This window comes from Oryza glaberrima, chromosome 1 (genome assembly GCF_000147395.1).
Source record: "Oryza glaberrima chromosome 1, OglaRS2, whole genome shotgun sequence".
Classification (NCBI taxonomy): domain Eukaryota; kingdom Viridiplantae; phylum Streptophyta; class Magnoliopsida; order Poales; family Poaceae; genus Oryza; species Oryza glaberrima.
In genome coordinates, this window is record NC_068326.1 from 38,789,197 (window position 1) to 38,811,820 (window position 22,624).

Genomic DNA, 22,624 nt, shown 5'->3' on the forward strand with positions numbered 1-22,624 from the left:
TTTATTTATAAATTATTTTTCATTTGTAAATATATCGTTTTGCTTATTACTCTGATTAGCCAAACAATGGGGCTGGAAACAACGAGTAAAATTAATCAGCCAGATACTTGCACCTGCTCCGCTCTATCTCCGACGAAAGCAAGATCACGTGGTCAGATTATTTATTCTTTTAAGAAGATACTCTTTCCGCTGGAACTGTCCTTTTTTTTTATATTAACAAGGGCTGTGTTTAGTTCACGCTAAAATTAGAAGTTTGGTTGAAATTAGAACGATGTGATGGAAAAGTTTAAAGTTTGTGTGTGTAGGAAAATTTTGATGTGATGGAAAAGTCGAAAGTTTAAAGAAAAACTTTGTAACTAAACACGGCGAAGGATAGAATTGAATTGCAATCTTCCCCTGGAAGACTGGAGCCACTCTCCTAGTCTCCTTACCCTATAAAATGGCCGTGTGACACATCCCAAATGCTACCAGTCTACCACAAAGCTCAAGAGCAGACAGCTGCAGCAGCAGCAGCACAATGTGTCAGTGAGCTCAACTAAACTCTGATTAAGGGTGAAAGCATGGGTTTGTTATGCTGCATGTCGTCGCACGCCGAGGTGGTCGTCCCCAAGAAGCCCGGCGACTGTGACGACGACGACGATTGCAGCAAGCAGGAGCAGCAGAAGAAGGTGAAGCAGCAGGGGAGCAGCAAGGAGGAGGAGGGGAAGACGACGACGAAGGCGAAGGAGAAGAAGAAGAAGATGAGCAACCTTGATGGCGCCGCCCTCGTGACGCCTCACTTCCCCTTCCATTCCCGGCCCGGCCTACTGTAATTCTGTAAAGATTTCATCATGCAGATTATGTTTTTGTAGCTTCTGTGGCAGATTAGGTGATGGTTAATCATATAGTTATGCTTCCGTAGTGTGTAATCTCTTCTTCTCCAGAAATTTACTTCCGTATATATTAACTCTGAATTGGCAGTTGTGTACTTGTGTGGGAGTTCTTTGGTTTTGTTGCCTTAATTACTGCAGCGAAGCTTTGTTTATGCTCTGCACGGTTCTTGTTTCCAATGATTGTTTGTCCAATCTACCTTTTCTTTAGAAAATACTAAATCTTGATCTTTTTATGAATTTCCAAGACAAACCGTAAAACACATGAGGATGGTTTATTATTTAAAATAAAATTTAGGTAACACATGGAGAATTATACCATGCATGTTTCTGTCAAACAGCCCAGTCAAAACATCAAAGAGAAGCGGTCACAAAAATCCCGAAAGAGACAACCAATTGGCAAGGGGATAAGGGTGACGAGAGAAATGAACTTGTTGGGAAGCAACCCTTGCCTAGCTAGCTACCAAGGAATTGGTGAATTTGTTGTAATACGTTCAAGCTCTTTTCATCGGTCAACAAGTCAACAGTGACCACATGCCAAGGGCGATACTGTCCTACCATGCATTCTGGACCTATGACAATGCACCCAGTGGTGATCGGGCCCACCTGCCAGCAAGTCTCTCTCACAAAGACGTCTCCTCCAAAATAGGAATATCAGGCAATGCACTGTGTTCGTTATGTGTGGACGTGTGGTTGGGAACTTTTTCTGTCCGCAGTTGGGAGCCTTTTTCTCTCAATGATTAATTAAGTATTAGCTTTATAAAGTTAAAATATAGATTAATATAATTTTAAAAAAAAATATACTACTCCATCCGTCCTCTAATATAAGGGATTTTGACATTTTGCTTGTACTGTTTGACCACTCGTTTTATTCAAAAAAATTTGTACAAAATATAAAAAACGAAAAGTTAATTAAAATACTTTCGATAAGTAAGTAAAAAAATAAATAATAATTCTAAACTTTTTTAAATAAGACGAATGGTTAAACAGTGCAAGCAAAATGTCAAAAAAATCTCTTATATTTTTTTTGACTGAAAAAAATATCTCTTATATTAAGAGACGGAGGGAGTATTTAGTAGTTTAGAAAACGTGTGCGTAAAAAATGAAGGATTAGAAGTTGGGAAAATTGGAGAGAACTGAAACGTCAAAATCTTCCACTGCAAGTTTGGATCCAGTAATAAAAATTGTGTGGTTTTGCAAACCCACTGCTTTTCCAACACAGGCAAGAAAAGGCTGAGATGATATCTGTTGCCGGTGATTAAACAGCTGAGTTGACAAAAGGTGGCATTAGCAGTGCTAAGCATCACTGAACACTGATTAACTGTAATCCTAACAAAGATACAGTGACTGTAAGGTATGGGGGACAAAAATTCAAACATGAATCGTGTCCCGATGTACATTTTCTTTACAGAATTCACAGAGTGGATCCAATCATCCAAACAAGAAGCCAACTATTAACACAACCTATTGAACTAACATAAGCATGGAAGCTGCTACTTTCAACCTTTCTTCGTGTCATCCTCGGAAAAAAAAAAACTTTCTGCATGCAAAATATTGGCACATCATTCAAGCGAACATTTCTCTAGCTCTTGAGGTTGCAGATCTCTGTTCCTTGTGGAGACGCCCAGTCTCATGCCGACGGAGACGAGAGTTTCCAGTGATCTGGCACTATTGGCCAGAAGATCAGCGTCAAATTCTATTGCATCCTGTCATGAAAAGAATGATACAATTTGAGAAATAGATAAGGTCATGGAATTTGGATGTGTAGTCGAATACGGCTAGATGTTTTAGTCAGCAGAAGCGAGAAAGAGAAACCTTCTCAAAGACGCATATTACTGTGCTCCCTCCAAAAGCGAAATATCCAAACTGGGAGAAAATATCATGCATTAGATAATCTGTGGACACAAGCGGTACAGCTGTTGCATGAAACAACAAATGCGTAAAGAAAACCTCATCTCCTTTGTGGACGTAGTCACCCTCTTCTTTCAAGAACTCGATGCTTCCAACCATTGTTGCTCCAATGGCCACGAATGCCACCTGAACCATGTTATAAGCAAAGCAGTGCACAGTGAGTGGCGGCAAAGTTAAAGGCAGTGTTGTGTAATAAGGATTATATTGGAAATGTAAATATGACAAGGCCCAAGGCTGCTTTCACTTCACAGTGCATGGTTATACTTGGTGTGTTCGTGTAATTCGAACATGCGGTAAAACATTGAAGCTTTCAGCCAGAATGAAGGGGACATCCTTTTCAGTTAGTTTGTTTCGAAAAACAATAAGTATTTCAAAATGTCAGCATTATAATATATGAATGCCCCTAATGAAGTAGTTTTTTTAAAAAAAAAACCTTTTTTTTTTTTTTTGGAAATCAACCGCATACTGATGTTTGACAAAAGAAACAGAGGAAGCGAGAGGCACGCAAAGCAGTAAGCTGGTACCTGGTAGTCTAGGGGGAAAAGAATAGAAGTACAAACCTTTCCAAACTCTGAAGTTGAGATTATTGAAACAACTCGTTTGTTCTCGGTGAAAACATTACAATATTTGCTGTTCACAGCAATAGGATTGACCTATCAAATTTAAAGATATTTGTGTCAGTCATTTAATGACGAGGAAGTGAGGAATGATGAACAGATCACATGACACAAGACATGGTCTCCACGAAGAGGCACAAAAGCATGCTAAGATGAGTATACTATACCGTGTACAAGCATCCAGGAATTTCCACAAATTTCTCCAAAGTTCCTGAGACGGGAACATGAAACCTATGGTAATCCTGCAAAGCACAGAATTTGAGTAGCAAAATTACAGAATGTCTTCTACAAAAGCGTGAGTCTTTTGGAAGCAAATAGTTTGCTCCATATTACAAAATAGCCTCCATAAACATGGAATGGCAAGGATATTAAAAGCTTACCTGAGGTGCAAGCCGAAAGATTACCAATGATCCGTTGCACAAAGCATCAGAGTGTACATCCTTCCCAAGGAGACCCTCGATAGAAAATTTGCGACCCTAGGAACAGAAAAGAAAAACTGCAATAAGACTTCAGCTGAATAATCTACCATTAAAAGCAGAGATAATTTGTCACTAAAAACAAGATATTTTTACTACAACATTTTATAGTACAATAGTGCGAACAACAATGTCATTTCAAAGTCGATGTGGTCCTTCCATTTATAGTGTCTTATATGATTGACTATTGTTTCCTGGCAAATTATGTTATGTTCAGTGTGCTGTAACTTGTAAGCACCATTTCAGACGTGGCATTCTTCCAAATGGCTTAAATGCAATTTCCTATGACACTACTCAATTCACCTTGGGAATTGTAAAAAGTATAGGAAAGCTACCAAGTATAGGAAAGCTACCAACTGTTTGCTTGATTCAAAGTACGCAATAAGTCTATGAGTGCAGTTCACAAAAATTAGCGAAGGAATGCATTACCTTAATCCATAATCTTGTGCTTTCATCAACAGAACTGAAAGTCATTAAACGACTATCAGCAGCACAGGTAGCAATTGTGTCTTGCTCATAGCATGCAATTGGTCTGGCCCCAGGCTTCAGTTGTCTTACGAAGAATTCATTAAATGTCTGCAAAGAACAAGTAATTCAGTGCATATATACACTTTATGATAACTGGTGAGAATCAACTTCTAGTGAGGCTCAAAATCATTTCAGGTACCATTGGAAGTCTGAGAGTCAAGGGACCTATTTCAAAAATAATCAGTAAATATATGAACACAAGGTCACAAGCCTATAGCAAAAGAAAGTGACCTTACTTAAGTACTGTGTAAGTATAAACCAACAAGACTGCAAATGGGTAATACCAATCCAAAGTTCCTAAAAAATATTAGCAAGATTGCCGCTATATGGAAAATATGAACAGACACTTGTAAAAACAAGTAATAGTGCTAATGGCATTAGGAAAAGGAATTCAGTAACAACTAATGCTCATTTCAAAAAGCTGGTCTGCTGGTATGCTAGGTGATCTGCAATTGCATACTTTAAAAGTAATGACCAAAGGACCATGAGCATCACTTTGTGCGACAACTGTCTAATGCACAATAAAATTTGGTTCCTTGACAAACCAAGAGTTCATCAGATACCTTCATAATATGCAATTAGAGAGATTCTGATTCTTTACAACCAAGTGTTAAGCTTCCCATTCATATTTAAGATCTCAAATCATCATTGGAATTAGGCAATTAGTTATCACGAATTCCTTTTATTCTTTCATGTCAACCCCCCCCCCCCCCCCCCCCCCTAAAAAAAAAACTGACGATTACAATATTGCCTGCACAGACGTAGAAAGCTGCAAAAGCAGGTTCTGGCCATTAGTGGATACAAGTGGAGGAGCCAGACATTGATACCATACCTTGAAACTTTCAAGAGGATCCTTGACTTCATCCAAATTAATTTGATCCTGCATTTTGTGCAAAGCATGGCATGGATTACATATAGTTATGTGCATAAAATATGCAAACATTTTTAGTGGAAGTAAAAAGGGCAGAAACATGCAGCTCCCAGACACTAAAAAAAGCCAGAAGCCTTCTATAACGGGTACAAAGTTCTAAACAGTTCTGGCGAGAACATGCCTGTAGCAAGGTGGTAAGTTCTCCAGTTGTGAGGTTACTAATCACGGTTCAAACCTTGGTTCTCACAAAAAAAAAGAGGGCCCTCACTGTGTGTTCCCCTAAAGTATGGGTTAAGACACGGCCAGGGGCAACGGAGTCCCCGTACGATAGTACAAGTAATAGCCAGCTTTCAGGCCCTTTTCTTGACTTTGAATGCAATGCCTTCAGGATCTCTCCCGTTGGATGGATTTTTTTTTTTTTAAAAAAAAAAACAGTTCTGGCATTAAGACCCCTGTTTGGAGTTCTTTTTACTGAGATATTAAAAGTGAACTTCTTCATGTTTATGGACATAATCCATATGTGTACAAGAAAAAAAAAGGGCAGTCCATAATCCATACCTTAAACAACTCAAGGAACTTTGGAATATCTTTGGCAGATTCAGGTGAGCTCATCTTTTTTCCTTGCTTCTCAGATAGGTTCTTCAAGAGATCTTTGACACCTGCATGGCAAAAATTCAAAAGAACACAGGCATATCAATGTAAAATGTTTTCTTTGGCGTTAGCGTCTATTGAGAAGTCCACATAGGTTAACACATTAAGTAATCATAAAGACCATCCATAGAAAGATTAAAAGAAATGCTTGTTAACACAGAACATTATAATATAGTTATTCGTAAAAATAAACCATCACTCTTGTGTCAACATTTGTGTAAGGATGGATTCTCAAAAACTAGCAGTAATTGTTGCTTTCTTGTTTCCAGCTGCATGCAAGCAAAGGTGCAGGGACCATAAGAATTTCAACAAGTGTGTAGTACGCAGTCCAGGAGAAGTTCAAGTCTGAACTCTAGCTCACAGAACAGTTAGCTTCTTGTTCATAAAATGGTAACTGCTAAACATAAACTCTAGAGACATTGTAAAGTTGTAATGCCCACGGTAGTTAGATTCATAAACCAACATTCTTGAAAATAAAGCATTATGACTTGTGTTGCATGTATGTACCAGTGAGGGAAAATCCAGAACATTTGAATGAACAATGTAATGTTTGTTGGCATTCTAGGTATATAAATGGCTAATGGGAAAATATGGGACAAACTGCTCTGCTTCTTATTCCAACATACCTGTGTCAATAAGAGTTAGCCCTACTTTTGATTGGTATAAAGCTCTCATAGACAACACAATCTTTCCGTCTATAACTTCTTCAACTAGTCTCTTAGTTCGCCGGTCGAAAACCTAATCCATGTATTGAGTAAATGAAAGAAAGGAGAGCAATTAAAATATGCAACTTTAAGGAGAAAAAACCTTAAAGCAGACCCAAAAGGACCAGAACAAGCTCTGTTAATAAGCCCACATAAATAGAGAATGGCAGTTAATCTAACTAATGGATTAGCTGAAACATACCAAGATATGAGAAGCAGTAGAGCCCGAGTGCAAACCAACATCATACGAGGAAAAATGAGCCCATTCGCTAAGCTTAAACATCCACCTACACATGGCAGATGTATGACTTGGAATATAGCTTACTAATTTCATATAAGTTTCCAAAAGAACAGAAAAATATTGTTGTTGATAAGTGTAGAACTTTACCCATATGATGCTTGCTTATCTGTTAGAAATCCTCCAGTCATAATCTGATTACCAGTTCCCTCATCAAAACAAAGTGTCATGTGTATCATATCATTTATTTTGTCGTGTTTACCAAGAATTTCACCACAGACAGGACAGTTACTGATAAGTGGTTCTCTGAAGAAGAGGACAGAGATTAACTAGTTATACCATTACGTTTTAGAGCTAAAACAATGATTAACTTTGGAAACAAAACTAAATATGCTAAGGTAGTGGTTAGTTACTTCTCTTGTTGATTAGCTAGAAGGGCTGCCAGTTCATCCATGTCAACTATACCATCACCATTTTTATCAGCTTGACGGAAAAGCTCTTCAATCTGGTATATGAGAGAAACTAATATGATATACTAGGGAGAACTGCGGATGGACCTGATTACAACTACAACGAACAAAATATTAAAAAAGAATGGGAAATATGTCATACCTTTGCAACTGCTAATTTATTACCAAAAGCTTTCATCAGGTCTGAGAATTCAGATAATGATAGCTCTCCATCTTCATTGTAATCCTGTTGTAAAAATAGCACATTTATGCTCTGTAGACTGGAATACAAAGAAATGAAGGCAACACATGCAATGCAAATTGATAGGCAAGGGTTTTCAAAATAATGTAAATTATGTGCAGGTGACTAACGAGTGTTTCAAGAATAATATTAGGGCTAACTAATAGTGTAAATAAAGCAACCAGGGATGCTAAAAGGTAAATGATACAAGCTGCCATATTCAACATGCTTCTTGAAAAATAGTGTTGGTCATATAGCCTAACAGCCCATGAGATGACCAGGGAAGTAATCATTATATCCAAACATTATAAATTCACAATCAATCGAAACAACGTGAAAACAATAACGTTAGTGTGCTCTATAGTTCAATAGAAGATTATCAGGTATTATTCAGAATTTCACATATGAAAAGAGCAAATGTTTAATCAGTATTGAGAAAGTACCACTATAGCCAAGACACGGCGTGCAAAACTTTGTTCTGTTTCAACGGGATCCTGCAACAGAAACAGTGGAGAACAGCTTTACTACTTGGAAGATGTTCCGTGAGTGCCACACTCAAGATAAAGGGGGAAAAGGTGATTACTTCAATGTAACATGAGATGGATATGCTGCCCACAATAGTAGCTGATGATGATGGGTCCAATAGAGAAAGGACCTCAGAGTGTTCATCCAGATCCTGTTATGGAATTTATTTTTGTCAAATTAATATTTATATACAAAGTTGTGAATATTTCTAGAAATTTGAAGGTATTGCTCATATTTCTGTTAAGCTCCAGTCTTAACTGCATCATCCAGCCATCCTCATATTAGGGCAGATATGATAGGGATATACATATAGATTTGAATCACGATATTTTACAGTGTGCCACATTCTTAAATAAAACATGTTCATAGGGTTTTCTCGTGCAAAAAAACATTCAATTATTAAAATGTAGAGAAAATATGACTTTTTCAAAAGAATCTATGAACCAAACTGAATAGAAAGGCACTGTACCTTAGTGAGCAATTCAAACAGATCAACTTCACAGTAACCAACCAAAGTATTCTTGGAGAATCGGTTAGTCTACAAAAAGAAAAATAATTAACATCATTAGGCGCGACATTGGTTTGACGAACACTTGCTATCAATTCAAGTTTCTTAAGTCACATATTTATAGTCGAAGGCCAACACAAAGGCAAAATACCTCAAAGACAGATATGCGTGCAATGTGAGGTCCATTTGTTTCTACCACAACCTTCTTTTCCTGCACATTTGTAAGCATTGTCAAACTAATGTTTACATTGGTGGAGCAGCAGTATGATACAACACAATACAGCTTCATGGGGACCAAAAAGGTAACAGCTTACTCACAGAGTTCCATACGGGCGTGGAAGTACTGTTGAAATGTAGGCAAAGACAGGGAAAAGAAAATAGCGTTAGATTCCAACTATGGACCTATGTAGGATAAACTTGATAACAGAAGTAAAAGGAAGTCAATACACAAGATGAAGTTATTGTAGTCATTTGACTACCTGACTTTTTGATAGGTGGCTTTACAGGTGGAAAATTGGCAATTAAACATGGAATTAAATTTCAATAAAGGCCTGGTAAATAGGTTTGGGATTTAAACAGATTCCAATAGCAAAAGCATCAATCCAATTTCCTGTACTAATTCCTCGTTAACACAAATCGTACGGACTTTATAAGCTTTTAAATTTTGCTAACGCAAAAAAGCTGATCAGAGTATAATATTCAAAATCTACTGCATCGACAATGAACAAACCTCACGAGTATGTTCAAAAATGGGGAAAATGAAGCGAAAAATCTAACACAACAAAAGAAATATATTAGATGAAAAATATGCTCAACTTGTCAGACTTCTCGGTGCGGTACGTGCGCTCGCCCAGCGAGAGGCACGCGATGAACTTGTCCTTGAACTGCATATCCGCCTGTGGCCACCAACCAAATCAAAACAACGCGTACAAAACCACAGCAGCAGCGTACACAGACGGAATGAATCAAAACCACCGATCCCCAATTCCACCCCCCTCCGCTCCGCAGCCGCAAGCACACACACCCAACCCGGCCCCGTACCTTCACTATCCGGATGCGCGCGATGCCGGCGAACTCGTCGACGGCGATGGCCCTCCCCGTCCCCGACTCGGAGGCGTGGGCGTCGCCACCGGGACGCCCCGCGCGGTCGCGGTGGCGCAGGCGGAGGCGGCGGCGGAACCGCTCGAAGCGAGACGGCAGCGGCGAGGGCGGCGACTCGCCGTCGCCGCCGCCGCCGCCGCATGCATTGTGGCGCGAGGGCGAATGGCCCATCTGTCAGTGAGATGGAGTAGTTGGACTCGACGGCAACGCGCAGGCGCAGCGAGAGACTTGAAAGGCGATGACCTTTTAAACGCGAGGCAGAGTAGGAGGAAGGGTCATCGGGTGGTCCCCACATGTCATACAGATAATAATTAATGGCAGTTTCCACATGGCAGTTGTTATACATCTGGGAAAGGCAAAAGGCCGTACCCAATCAGGAGTCGCCTGGGTGTTCGTTAGACTGACATGTGGGGCCAGGATATGCTCGGATCATTCACTACCTGGACATGCGGAAGAAGATTCATGATTTTTTTTTGCTTTTTTCCAGCGCAACCGTCGCAAGACAAAATAATGGTACGCGTGGGGCCGGTTTGATCGAATATTTTCGAAGGGTTGCTATGTTTTGCTAAAGTAGAGGTCAAATGGGATGGATCATGGATGGATGGGGACGTTGAAAACGCGGTGGATTCATTTGAGGAGGAAGGATCCTTGGCATCGGTCAATTGTGCATGTTACGACAAGTGCCACAAACCAGCAGAAGCAAAGGTAGAAGATGACCATTGCAAAAAAAAAAAAAAGGGGGGGGGGGGGTCCTCCTAAGCTTAAGCTAGGCTTTGCATTGCTCTCAACGCTTTTCTCCCTTCCACTTGCCGCTGTTGTTTACTCTTTCCAAGCTAAATAGCGACATAAAACTAAAGCGGAATTCCTCATTTGCTCGCTCATTCGCTGAGGTCGAGCATACAACAATCTAAGACGGTGTCATGATCCATGACCTTGACTCCTCCAATTCTCCTTTATTTTTTCTGTCTATCTCTCTCTCTCTTTTCTTTTGCTAATTCATTCATATAATATAATCATCATATATGGGCCTTACCCAAATGAGGTGAGCTGGGCCTGAAGCTTTGTGACAGTTGGCCCAAAACTGAGAGCGCTAGCTCAGGCCCAGTGGTCACCTTATCTGCCGCGTGCAATTCATGTGGCACATATTTACGTGCACTTCGTCACTTTGCTTTTTGCCATTGCCATTGCCAAAGCTAAGCTTCTCGCCATGGAAGCTCTCCTCTCCTCGCCGCGCGCTCTCTTCTCCGTCACGCCAACCGCGTGCTGGCCGGCGTCAGCCAGGAGGAGGAGACGTGTTGCTTCTCCTGTCAAGGCGGCCGCCGCCGCCGCCGCCGAGCCGGCCGGGGAGGAGAAGAAGCCCGCCACCGGCGGCGCCGCGGCGGCGGCGGGAGACGGCCAGGCGGCTGCGCCGGCGCCGAAGAAGATCCTCAAGAAGAAACCTGTCTACTCGAGTAATGAATACGCTTTGCAACTTTGCATTTCAGCTCTGAGTTCTGAACAAGCATCAAAGCCATTTAGCTTCTTGTTTGTTTTTTTGTTTATACTTGATTAACCAATCCATTTATTTTCATCCAATTGATTTGGTTGATGATGCGCCACAGTGAAGAAGGGCCAGATTGTGCGCGTCGACAAGGAGAAGTACTTGAACAGCATCAACGTAAGCACACTGATCGATGCTACTGCATAGATGCTTCATTCATTTCTACTCTTTGTGCTGTAATTTCAGTCTATGATTTCCTCCCCTGCACATGATTTTTTTAAAAAATTTGTTTCATTGATTCAGTATCTGTCAGTTGGACACCCGCCTTTCTTCAAGGGGCTAGACTACATATACGAGGACCGTGGCGAGGTAATTATTTAGCCCATCTTACTGAACCTGAAGTTAATTTCAGCTAATTAAACCTAGCAGTAAGAACATCTTCGTTCTAGCTACGGTCATAATCTTGTTCGTCATTACCGTGCAGGTTTTGGACATCAGAATCTTTGAAACAGGGGAGTATGCCCTGGTGAGTCACCTGCCACTTCATTTCTTCTGTATATTTTGTAGATTTGGACTTCTGAATCTCATTCATATGTTTGGACAGATCGCTTGGGTTGGAATCCCAACTCCACCGGCATGGCTGCCAACTTACATGCTCATCAAGGTAATTACAGTATCTCTAAATCCATCACACATGCAGCATTGCCAAAATGCAGAATATACCATCATTTGACCACTTAATCTTAACACTATTTTTACAGTCGGATAAACTCGACTACGAGAGAATATGATATGCACAGGATCGAAGGTTGCGTTCAAGCTAGCTCAGCAATCGGGTGGGAGATCGGTCCTTGGCCTGCCAGACTAGCGTTTTTTCAATTGTTTTCTTCCCTGCATTGCAGATTCTTCCCCTATTTCGGTTCTTCCGACGATTAATCTGCAGATGTTTTCAGTCGGTTCGTGATATATGACAATGTGTTGTATATAGATGTCAATATGAGGCGATTTGCTGTTGCCTGTTGCTCCGCATCTAAATTAATTATACTGAACTGAAAAATTTAAGAAAAGTTAAGTGATGATATTCAGAGCTATTCAGATTCATTTTTTGAGATGGCTAATTATCGTGCCATCTGATCGTATTCTGTAAGCTTCAAAAAAAAAAATTGTTAGAGATATACTGATATAGAATAGGCTAACGGATGCACATACCCATGAGAACGTCTCTTTTAAACACGTTCGTAATGCATGAAATAACTAAAAGTTCTACTGAAAGAATACTCATTGTACGTGTAACTGCGGATATCAGAATTTAAACTCTAATGAACATACTTCTTCTGTACGCACAAATCCATCACTAGGCCCCGTTTGAATCCTCTAGGAAGAGAGGATAATTTTTTGGATATTCGTGTCACGCTTTTCAAACTGTTAAACGGTATGTTTCGTGCGAAAACTTTCTATACGAAAGTTGTTCTAAAATATTAGATTAATCTATTTTTTAAATTTGTAATAATTAAAACTCAATTAATCACACGTTATTACCATCTTGTTTTGTTATGAAGCTCTTTTGGAACGCATGTTATTTTTAAGAGTTAATCCCATGAAAATTTGAAATATGTATGGATGGTTCACAAGAAACACAGGGATTTGCTGGCTCGAAGTAAAATAAGATAGAAGTAGAGGGAAAAATGAATGATGCATTAGATTTGTTAGAAGGAAAAATAATAATGAAATGACAGTTGAGATCATACATATTCTTTCTATTGAAATACGTTAAACGAAAGCAATTCATATAATTTTTCCAACCATAAAACCTTATGCTTTTCAAACAGTCATGCAGGGGGAATTTATAAATATTTGAATCTCTTAAGACTCGCACGAAATTTCCTTTTTGATCCAGCGGAACCCGGAGTATAATCAAGTGAATTTTCATCCACGTGCACAACCAACCATTTCTTTGTTGGCTTAATTAATACTCTCCATTTCATATTATAAGGCGTTTGAATTTATTTTTAATCAACTTTAACTAAGTTTATAAAAAAGCACAACAACGTTTTTTAACACAAAACAAATATGTCATAAAAGTGTATTTAATGATGGATTGTGAAATTAATTTGATGTGATAGATTTCTAGGTTTTCTTTGTAGTAAATTTCATAAACTCACCTATTCTGGTTCAAGTTATACAATACCATATGGATTTTAGCAGATGGCACATAACCTCGGGTATTATAGTCCTGAAGTTTCATAAAACCACACCTTAATCAATTTACATACTCCTATATCAAAATTTTAAAAGGCTTTACTTACAAGCATGTATTATATGATAAATAAAAAAACTCATAAATTTAAGATGTGATTGAAGAACTCAAAAGCCTGTAATATCAAAATCAAAATGATCGATAGTGTTGTTTTATGAAACTTTATAGCTATAATACCAAGGGTTAAGTGGCACGTGCTAAAATCTATATGATTTGTGCAATTTAGACCACAGTACATAGGGTTAAGTGAAAATTACTCTCATTTTTATAAATTTGGTCAAACGAAATTTGATTTAGAAAAAAAAGTCAAAGCGTCTTCTAGTATGAAATGGGGTTCTTCAGTACGCGTACAATACAAAATACCAAGCAGGGTAAAATTAATTTAAGAGATTTTTAAGTTTATGTGACGTTTAATTTAAAATTATACTCCCTATAGATTTTTATGATTACGATTACGATGTACAGTAGATTTAGATTTAGAGGGGCACACAAACAAAAAGGACAGAAGTAGCGCGGAAGGGGAGAAAAGAGGAAAAACAGTGATGGAGGCAAGGGTTGCCGGAGTGCCCGAAGACGAGGAATCCGGCCTCCTCCCCCGCCCGTCCGCCGCCGGCCGCCGCCCATCCGCCGCCGCCGCGCGCCGCGCGCCTCCGCCTCCAGTCTGGGCCACCGTGGACGGGCCCCTGGGGCTGCCGCTGGAGGAGGCGGAGGGCCACGCTCGCCGCTTCTTCCTCTGGGGGTTCGCCTGCCTCCCCTTCCTCTGGGCCATCAACTGCTGCTACTTCTGGCCCGTCCTCCGCTCGCCGGCGACCTCCCCCTCTTCCGCCGCCTTCTCCCGAATCCGCCCCTGTGAGCCGCCGCCTCCTAAGATCTCATCATCTATCACCTGTGCGATTTCGTTTGCGTGGTTTGAGTTGCTCTTGGATCTATCTAGGTCGTCTCGTAGGTTTTGTAGTAACCCATCTTGTGAATCTGTGATGCAATGAAGTCCTTATTATTTATTAATCAGAAGCTGTTAACTGATATATTGCCATTGTATCTAATTTTGTGCAAACATGGGAGTGCTACTCTGTAATTTAGCGATTCTTCAGAAATTAGCTGGTCTTAAGACTCTCCGTACGATCTTGATTGGTGTAGAATTTAGTGGTATAATCAGAGGCTGCTAACGGAGCCTTGGAGGGTGTTGCTCCCTACTTGTTAGTGGCAACTGATTACTAAAGATCGACTTGGTCATGTTAATGATTTGTTGTAGTTGTTTTGGGGCACATTCGGTGTCTGCTACTCCCTATCTTGGTTAGAATATACTGATAGGATATGGTTATTTCCACTCTGAGAAGGGGGTTTTGAACCATTTTAGTTAGTTAGTTATTATTATTCATCTAATGAATCTGACCACTAGGCTCTCTTTTGACCTTCAATTATTTGGTTGGCATTAAAAGAATTTCTTGTACACCAGAATAAACGTCACTCTGTTGTAAGCTGTTGATGCCTATAAATCTGAGCAGTGTGTGTACTTGGTAATTGAATTTAGGATTAAAGCTCACTGATCAAAGTCAGTAAGGACAAGATACACCAAAGGAACAATCTGCGATCCTTGAAATCTAATGTTGCTGTAATTTAATCTAGGGAAACATTTGCTTCATCTTGACACTTAGGAAAACAAGTTGGAGCATCAACATTTAATCAAAATCTGTCCAGTTTGTAGTAAACTAATTAGGTCGTGATAGTGCAAATGTGCAATGCTTTGAAATCGGGGATTGCTTGAAATAGCAGCATCATTCTTGTGCGATCATCATGTCGTTCATCACATTACCAGTTTGCAGAAATTTTTAGCTAATTTTTTAAACTAGAGTAAAGAAAAAGGATTATATAGTAATGAGAATTTTGTCGCATCTTAATCTGGACCAACTTCAACAGACTTTGAAGTAACTTTTCAGTGGCATTGCTGGGTTATTCCAGATGCTAGCAGTAAAGATGAGATATTTCACCATGATACTATTACTATCACATACTTTGTAGCGAGAAGAGATAATTCTATCAGTTTCTCTGTGCTGGCATTTGCTTTCTTACACTTCTAGAGGTTATAGATATATTTTCTTTTTGTAGTCATAGTATTCATTTGTTGATGAGGCATGCAGACTAGAAATTCGATGATTCCCTTTCAGACAATAAGGGATAAAATGCCTCAACTAATTGGGTATCCAGTATCACAATGTTTCAAAGTGATTGTTTTGGTTTAGTCAAATGCCATAGCCTTGGGGTAATTTCTGAACCCTGCAACCTGTAAATGAAATACAGCGTTATCCCAAACCCTTGCCAAGATGAGGAGCATATGTCTTCTCATCTCTTGAGTTTTCCATGTCTTGCAAGTTTTTCTACTGCATATGTTATCCTGACTAGCATAAGATGTTATGGAACTTCATGGTAACCGTGTGGTCTACATTTTTCTTACACATTTTAGCTTCTTTTGCAGATGTTGTCCGGTCAGCAATTGGCTTTACCATTTTCTCGGTGGTTCTACTCACCTGGGCCACAACATTTATAATTGGTGGCGAGCGATTATTCGGGCCAGGGTGGAACGATCTAGTGATGTACAACGTTGCAGACAAGCTTGGTATCAGTGGGTTCATGGGATAGCTTCCATTTTATGCCTCGTTTTGAGCAGTCTTCATCTGACCATTTGTCTCAGTTCCTGTACTCTGTAAGACGATGTTTCCATCTGGTAAAGGTAGTAGCAGGTTTCACCCACATTGATAGACTTCCTGGTTCTTGATACAATTTGATGTAGTGTAATGTCAGCCATCAGTTCATCACTAGTGGTTAGACTGAAGATCGCTGTGACTTGAGTTTGTAGAGAAAACAGATTGTTCCTAAGTGCATATGTTTGTCACAAGATTATATGTCTATCTAACCTGAAACCTGTGCTAGCTTTGAGATAACAAACAGCCCAGACCTGACATGAATGTGCTTCGTCTTACTGTACTCTTTATTATGAGAGGAAATTATGTGTGAAAACAATGAGTTTTGTATTCGAAGTTTCGAACCCTTGTTTAGGCATATGTAGCAACTGGACTTATAACCAAGCCCAAACAGGAGCAGCAGATTGAGCCCAGCAACGGCTGATCAACCATTCAACCATCATGCCGTCATGGGCATGAGCTCATCGTGACGAGAGATAGAGAGAGATTCAATAGCGAAGAAGAAGCGCGGAAATACGCTGGAGAATTCACGTGTTTGGCCGCTGGGACTGGTCTGTTCACCGGTCAGCCACGCCGTCGACGACGATGACGAACAAGATAGCGGTGAATTCCAAACACGCTAGTGGTGGAAAGAACGGCGAATTCAAATCCGGTGAACTGAAATTTACATTAGTGACAGAAATGGGGAAAAAAACAGATAGATGGCAAAAGACATTAAAAATTCAAATGCGGTGAGCGTGGATCGAACACGCGACCTTCAGATCTTCAGTCTGACGCTCTCCCAACTGAGCTATCCCCGCACAGTGATTAAGTTATCTGGTTTGTTCACTACAGCAAGAGAAAACACACAATGACACTACGACTCGTTCCCAAAATGCCAAGTAAGATGCAATTGCCGATGATAATCTTTGTCAGCTACAAATCGTCGTGATTAGTGGTTCAAGTTGCTAACTAACTAAGCCAGCAACGTACACACATGTACAGCCAGCCACAAACCAACCGCTGGTCAAGTCATGCTCATGCCGTGTGTCTTCGATCCACTTCTACTGTTCTACAACTACTAGTAGTTTTTTTTTTAATACTTGAGGTATAGAATTAACCGCGTTAACTTGCAACTTACTCCAGTGATTTTCAAGCAGTAATTATATCTTCTTGGTCCCAAACTGCCACATGCCAAGAGTCTAGAAACTAGCTAAACGCCACACAAGGGCCATCCTTTTTGTAGGAGTTGCTAGCTAGCTTTGGGCAGATAAACAAGAAAGAGCCCAACAAGTAGGAGCTCCCCAGCAAATAGGTTCAGTTCAATTATCATGTTTTAAATTGGGTCCTAGTATTATAAGTAGAAAGTGAAAACAAAATAATCTAAACTTTTTGATCGGTTAAATACTTAATTTAGTTGACTCTATAAATGTCTGACCATTTTATAATTTTCTTTATTCCTGGATTGACAATACTAATTATTTGCTCCTAGATAACTATAATTATAATCCGTTCGAGAAAATTCTTTTTAAAAAAAGTCAGACTCGTCGATGTAAAGTTAAAATATAAAGTCAAAGGCTAATATTGTTAAGGTCAACTAGCTAGTATAGGCAGTTGGATCCACGTAGATGCAGTTATGATGCGATAATGCTTGACTTCTTCGTCATTGCCTCTTTGGCCTGCGAAGAAACTCTGTAACCACCAGATATATTTGAGGAAAAATTAGAGAAGCACGAACTAGCCTAATTCACTGGCAAACTCTAGCTAGACCAAGTTTGATTCAATTAGAGTGAGAAAAGGCTCGGGGTGGGGTTCTTCCGGCTAAAACCATAAGATGTGAGATAGCTGATCCCCATCGGTCCTAATAAGCCAAAGCAGAAGTTAAAATTTGAATTTTCAAATTTAATTTTAAAATTAATTTTAAGATATTTTTAACGTAATTTTTTAACATTGGTTTTCAAGTCGCAACAAACAAATATATAAAAATTTTACTTACAAATTAATTTTTATTCTCTAATAAACCGTTTTGACTTTTCAGGGAATATGGACAACTAATGAGCTCCTAGGTTCAGATCTCACCCCCTCTATTTTGATATGCATATATCTCATATTTAGCATTTTTTTAAATTCAAACAGGAAGCCTTAAACCACTCTTTTTCGAAATCCACAATAATTATTCCTTCCTAACTAGCCAGAGTAGACCAAATTATTAACTTGTGTTCCATATCATTGCGACGGAGTTGGCCTGCATCATTAAGCATCACTAATCCAGCTCCACAGCTTCACGTGCACCAACACAGAAACACCGTGATAGCTAATCTTCGATTGCATATATGATGCTCTGTTTTGCGCATGTCGGAAGTAACGTATGATAATATATAATTTATTCCGCCTTTTGCTTAGAAGTTACAACTAATTATACAAATATTGCAAGATAGACGACTGCAAACTACAAAATAACAACTTAATTACTCCTTAAAGACAGAGATAAGATCTATTGCTAAACCTTTAATTATGGTTGGCAATAATATGCATAACCATTGTTTCTTCCAAGAGTGGTTTATAAGTTGTATGTACTCCTTGTCTTAAAAAAAATACAATCTTTCAAAATCAACGACCGATCACCTGTGTGTCGATCGAATTTCGCTGGGCTTAAATATTGTACACGTGTTTATTTCTTTAACTTGATTTATGTTGTACTAGATATATATCCTAATAGCCTAATCAGAATGAGTAGCATGAAATTAATTATTTGATCATACGTGTATAATGTGCACTCACTTTCAAGCTGTATATCAGTCGATCGAGATCAGCCGGACTGAGGGGTAGATAGTACATTAGTACTGTACTTGTACGAAAGTTGAGCAGGGATTACTCCTAACCATCACCCAACACAATCTGGGAGTAGTTCACTTCATTATCAGTGAACTACTCATCAAATAAACAACCGGTACATCTATCAGTCACACCTATACAAAAAAAAAACACATTGATCATTAGTTATCCGTTAATTAATATAGTCGCTACGTGTATTGAATTCATGTCTTGATCGATCGATGGTGATAGTAGATCAAATGTGTCAATAATGCAAATTGCTGGACTGGATTTTCTGGTATGTGTTATATATATACTACCTATTTTGGATTTGCACGGCTGTTTCAAGAACACATTGAGAAACGCTCGAGGGTCTTCCATCTAGCTCCACAAGATGGTGAGGTAGCTGCCTAAGTTTGAAGCATCACATCTTCTGTTTATTTGATATTAGATCATTTCCTATTTTTTTTTCAAGAACATACCGTGATGTTTTCTACTCCCTCCTCCGTTTTATTAAAAGTCACTTTAGATTTACCCTAATTCAAAACTCTTCAAGTTAACCAAATTTATAAGAAAATGTAGAAACAATTAATTATAGGATTGATCAAATTTGTATAGTGTATTTAGTTATTTTTTAAAAACTTGGTTAAACCTGAGGAGGTTTGACTTAAGACAAACCTAAAGTGACTTATAATATGAACTGAAACTAATGGAGTATTATTTTAGAGTGATATTCGATGACGTTTTGTCCGTTTTTCCATGATAATTGAGAGATCGAGACTGATTAGCAATTTGTTCTTCAAATATAGAAGACTTGAGAGACCGAGTGATTGATTCATATGATTAAGTGGGATTAACTGACAATTGATCAGATTTGATGATCTGAAGCAGACAAGCGAGCCATTTAGGGATTGTGTGATTGAGATGATTAATAACAACACAAACACACAAAAAAAGAGACATATAGGCCCCGAACCAAAAAGAAACTTGTGGGTTGGTGACCTAACTCTCTAACTGATGAGACACCAATTAAGGCCAATAACAGCCAGCATATGTACTCCCTCCATCAGAAATAAGATTGTTTTTTTTTCCTTTTATTTGTCCAAAACAAGATCATCTTTAAGTAGTCATTTTATTGTTTATGGAGTTTTAAAAAGTAGGATATTTAAGGGGTAATCAACTGAGAGACAATTATATTAAGATTTGATAAAGTGGAAGGTATTATAGTTTTTATTATTATTTTCTATTGGTGTGTGGGTTGCATGAAAGATAAAGTTATTTTGGATATGCATAATCCCTACATGTGTGATGTCACTTGGACCTGGGGTAATTAGTTTTGAGTTTGACAGGTAGGCCACCATGCATCCATCACATCTACCCCTCTGTCCCAAAAACCTTAACCTTGGAAAGGGAGGTTGAGTTTTTTTAAAGAAAAAACGGAGGGAGTACCAATAAAGGATAGGATCCGCACGAAGGCTGGTCGACTTGAGATTTGGGTTTAATTTGATCGAAATTAATGGTCCTACAATTGCATGTCATGTTTTAAAATACTCCATTCATGGTGCAATTATGAGTTTTTTTTCCAATGTTTGATCATCCATTTTATTTAAAATCTTATTTAAAATTTTCTTATTTAATATCTGATAAAACATGAATAATAATCTATGCGTGACTTATTATTTTTATTTTTTTATAAATTTTTAAATAAGGTGGATGGTCAAACGTTGGATATAAAAACCTATAATTGCATTTAAAATGGTACAGATGAAGTACAATTTACAATTGATATAGTAGTACTACTTCCTCCGTTTCACAATGTAAGACTTTTTAGCATTGCTCATATTCATTTAGATGTTAATGAATCTAGATATATGTTTGTATCTAGATTTATTAATATCTATATGTATGTGGTCAATGTTAGAAAATTTTACATTGTTAATCAGGGGGAGTACTAACTAATTAATGGTGAAGCAAGTCGACGCCGGCGCCGCATATATAATCGCACTATCTAGCCTTTTTCCATTTGGTCAATCGATCGTCAGATAGAGCTGGGCTGTCATGCAGTAATTCGTTGGATGATCTTATATATCGATCTGGTTCTGATGGGTGCCCTTTTTGGCTGGATTCCACACACTGCTAGCTGCCGTACGTGTACACCGACGTGTGTTTTGTGCGATGCATACCCCGTCGCCGTGTACTTGCTTTTGCGTTGCATGAGCGTGAGACGATGGCGATCGATGGAGCACTCCAATCGCATGAGCCCTTCACACCAGGACGATTCTCTGATCCTCTTAAGTCTTAATCCTATGGCTACAATCGTAAAAGCGTGTGGTAGTAGTAGATTAATTGTGGTTGTGTGATTTATTGGAGTTTAAATCCTAATGCACGTAAATATAGTTGCGTACATATTTAACGTATAGGTCCAAAGTAATACATACCTTTTATTTTATAATATTATAAGATATTTTGATTTTTTTAGTTAAACTTATTTTAAGTTTCATCAAATTTATAAAAGATATAACACTATTTTCAACACCAAACAAATATATTATCAAAATATATTATACTAGCATTGCTCATATTCATATAGATTTTTATGAATCTGGACATATATGTGTATAGATTCATTAACATCTATATGAATGTACACAATGCTAGAAAGCCTTACATTATGAAATGAAGGAAATACTATAGAGTTGTTATATTCCTCTACAAACTTACTCAAACTTATAAAAATTTGACTTAGGCTGCGTTAGCTGTTGCAAAACAACTGAGCTATTAAGTTGCATGGAAACTGGAGCAATCAATTAGCGTATGATCAATTAATTATTGATTTTTTATAAACTTAAAATAAATTTATTTGTCTTTTAAAAAAACTTTTATATAAAAAGTTAATGACATTCCATTTAATAGTTTAGTGAGCATGCTTATAATAAATGAGGAAGTTACAAAAGTGAAACAAGAAAAGAACACAATCTTAGAAAAAGTAAAAATGACTTATAATACGAAATAGGAAGAGTACTTCCTTTATTAAAAAGAAAAATAATAAAAACACACTCAGGTAACAAGCAAAGCACAGTGTGCCACAATGGATACCATATCAACCTCATACCTTTTAAGAGATCCCATATCCTTTTCTTGCTACGGATTTTTCAAGTCCGTACAAATCAATAATACTAGGACATGTCAATTAACAAAAGCTTTAATAAGTACTACTACTAGTAGTAGTATATAGTACAGTATATACCAGCAAAATTGAGGCAATGCCCTCATGATTTATTTAACAAGTGTATGCCTTTTTTTATATATCATTTTTCTCGTTTTCCATTTTCTTCCCAAAAAATGAAGGGACTGCACTTCTTGTTCTTAAGAATAGCAGTAGGTGTAGGCAAGCTTTAATTCCCATTATCGTCATCAGCAGCACAACTAACACCAAATCTTATTTCCTTTTTAGTATGTCCAATTGTTCTTGATTATTACTCCAACTGATGTCAGGTTCAACTCACTAACAGATCGATCGAAGGAGAGATGACTTCAGATCATGGGTCAAAGTCTTCTCAGTAATTCACTTCGATTGATTAGCTCTTTTTTTTTCTCGCGTAACGAATTCTATATTGTTCATATATACCTTTCATATGTTGAGTTTCTACTTCTTGATGTGGCTTGTTTGGCCTCTAATGTTCTGACCTAAGGCTATGGATGAATC

General features: G+C 38.4%; 3 protein-coding genes and 1 non-coding gene across 4 annotated transcripts; 2 read left to right on the top strand and 2 right to left on the bottom strand.

The window, feature by feature from the left end:
• Positions 1–2,117: 2,117 nt before the first annotated feature.
• LOC127760575 (phosphatidylserine decarboxylase proenzyme 2) lies at positions 2,118–9,892 on the bottom strand. Its single transcript, XM_052284858.1, has 21 exons — positions 9,630–9,892; positions 9,405–9,484; positions 8,907–8,931; positions 8,740–8,799; positions 8,550–8,618; positions 8,139–8,231; positions 7,999–8,049; positions 7,478–7,561; positions 7,279–7,370; positions 7,016–7,171; positions 6,830–6,914; positions 6,550–6,661; positions 5,831–5,931; positions 5,234–5,281; positions 4,303–4,449; positions 3,778–3,873; positions 3,565–3,639; positions 3,341–3,433; positions 2,820–2,906; positions 2,685–2,735; positions 2,118–2,575 (listed from the first exon to the last, which is right to left on the bottom strand). Exons 1-21 carry the CDS (start codon positions 9,858–9,860, stop codon positions 2,432–2,434), a joined length of 1,980 nt encoding a protein of 659 aa, XP_052140818.1. The 5' UTR covers positions 9,861–9,892; the 3' UTR covers positions 2,118–2,431.
• A 964-nt stretch (positions 9,893–10,856) lies between these two features.
• LOC127756339 (NAD(P)H-quinone oxidoreductase subunit O, chloroplastic) lies at positions 10,857–12,236 on the top strand. The gene is made up of 6 exons (XM_052281705.1): positions 10,857–11,140; positions 11,291–11,346; positions 11,473–11,538; positions 11,654–11,695; positions 11,774–11,833; positions 11,931–12,236. Exons 1-6 carry the CDS (start codon positions 10,897–10,899, stop codon positions 11,958–11,960), a joined length of 498 nt encoding a protein of 165 aa, XP_052137665.1. The 5' UTR covers positions 10,857–10,896; the 3' UTR covers positions 11,961–12,236.
• Positions 12,237–13,936: 1,700 nt separating this feature from the next.
• On the top strand, positions 13,937–16,369 carry LOC127766204 (probable gamma-secretase subunit PEN-2). Its single transcript, XM_052291289.1, has 2 exons — positions 13,937–14,275; positions 15,900–16,369. Exons 1-2 carry the CDS (start codon positions 13,969–13,971, stop codon positions 16,061–16,063), a joined length of 471 nt encoding a protein of 156 aa, XP_052147249.1. The 5' UTR covers positions 13,937–13,968; the 3' UTR covers positions 16,064–16,369.
• Positions 16,370–16,852: 483 nt separating this feature from the next.
• Positions 16,853–16,925, bottom strand: TRNAF-GAA (transfer RNA phenylalanine (anticodon GAA)). Its single transcript has one exon. It is a non-coding gene; the product is annotated as a tRNA-Phe (tRNA).
• Between the last annotated feature and the right edge of the window lie 5,699 nt (positions 16,926–22,624).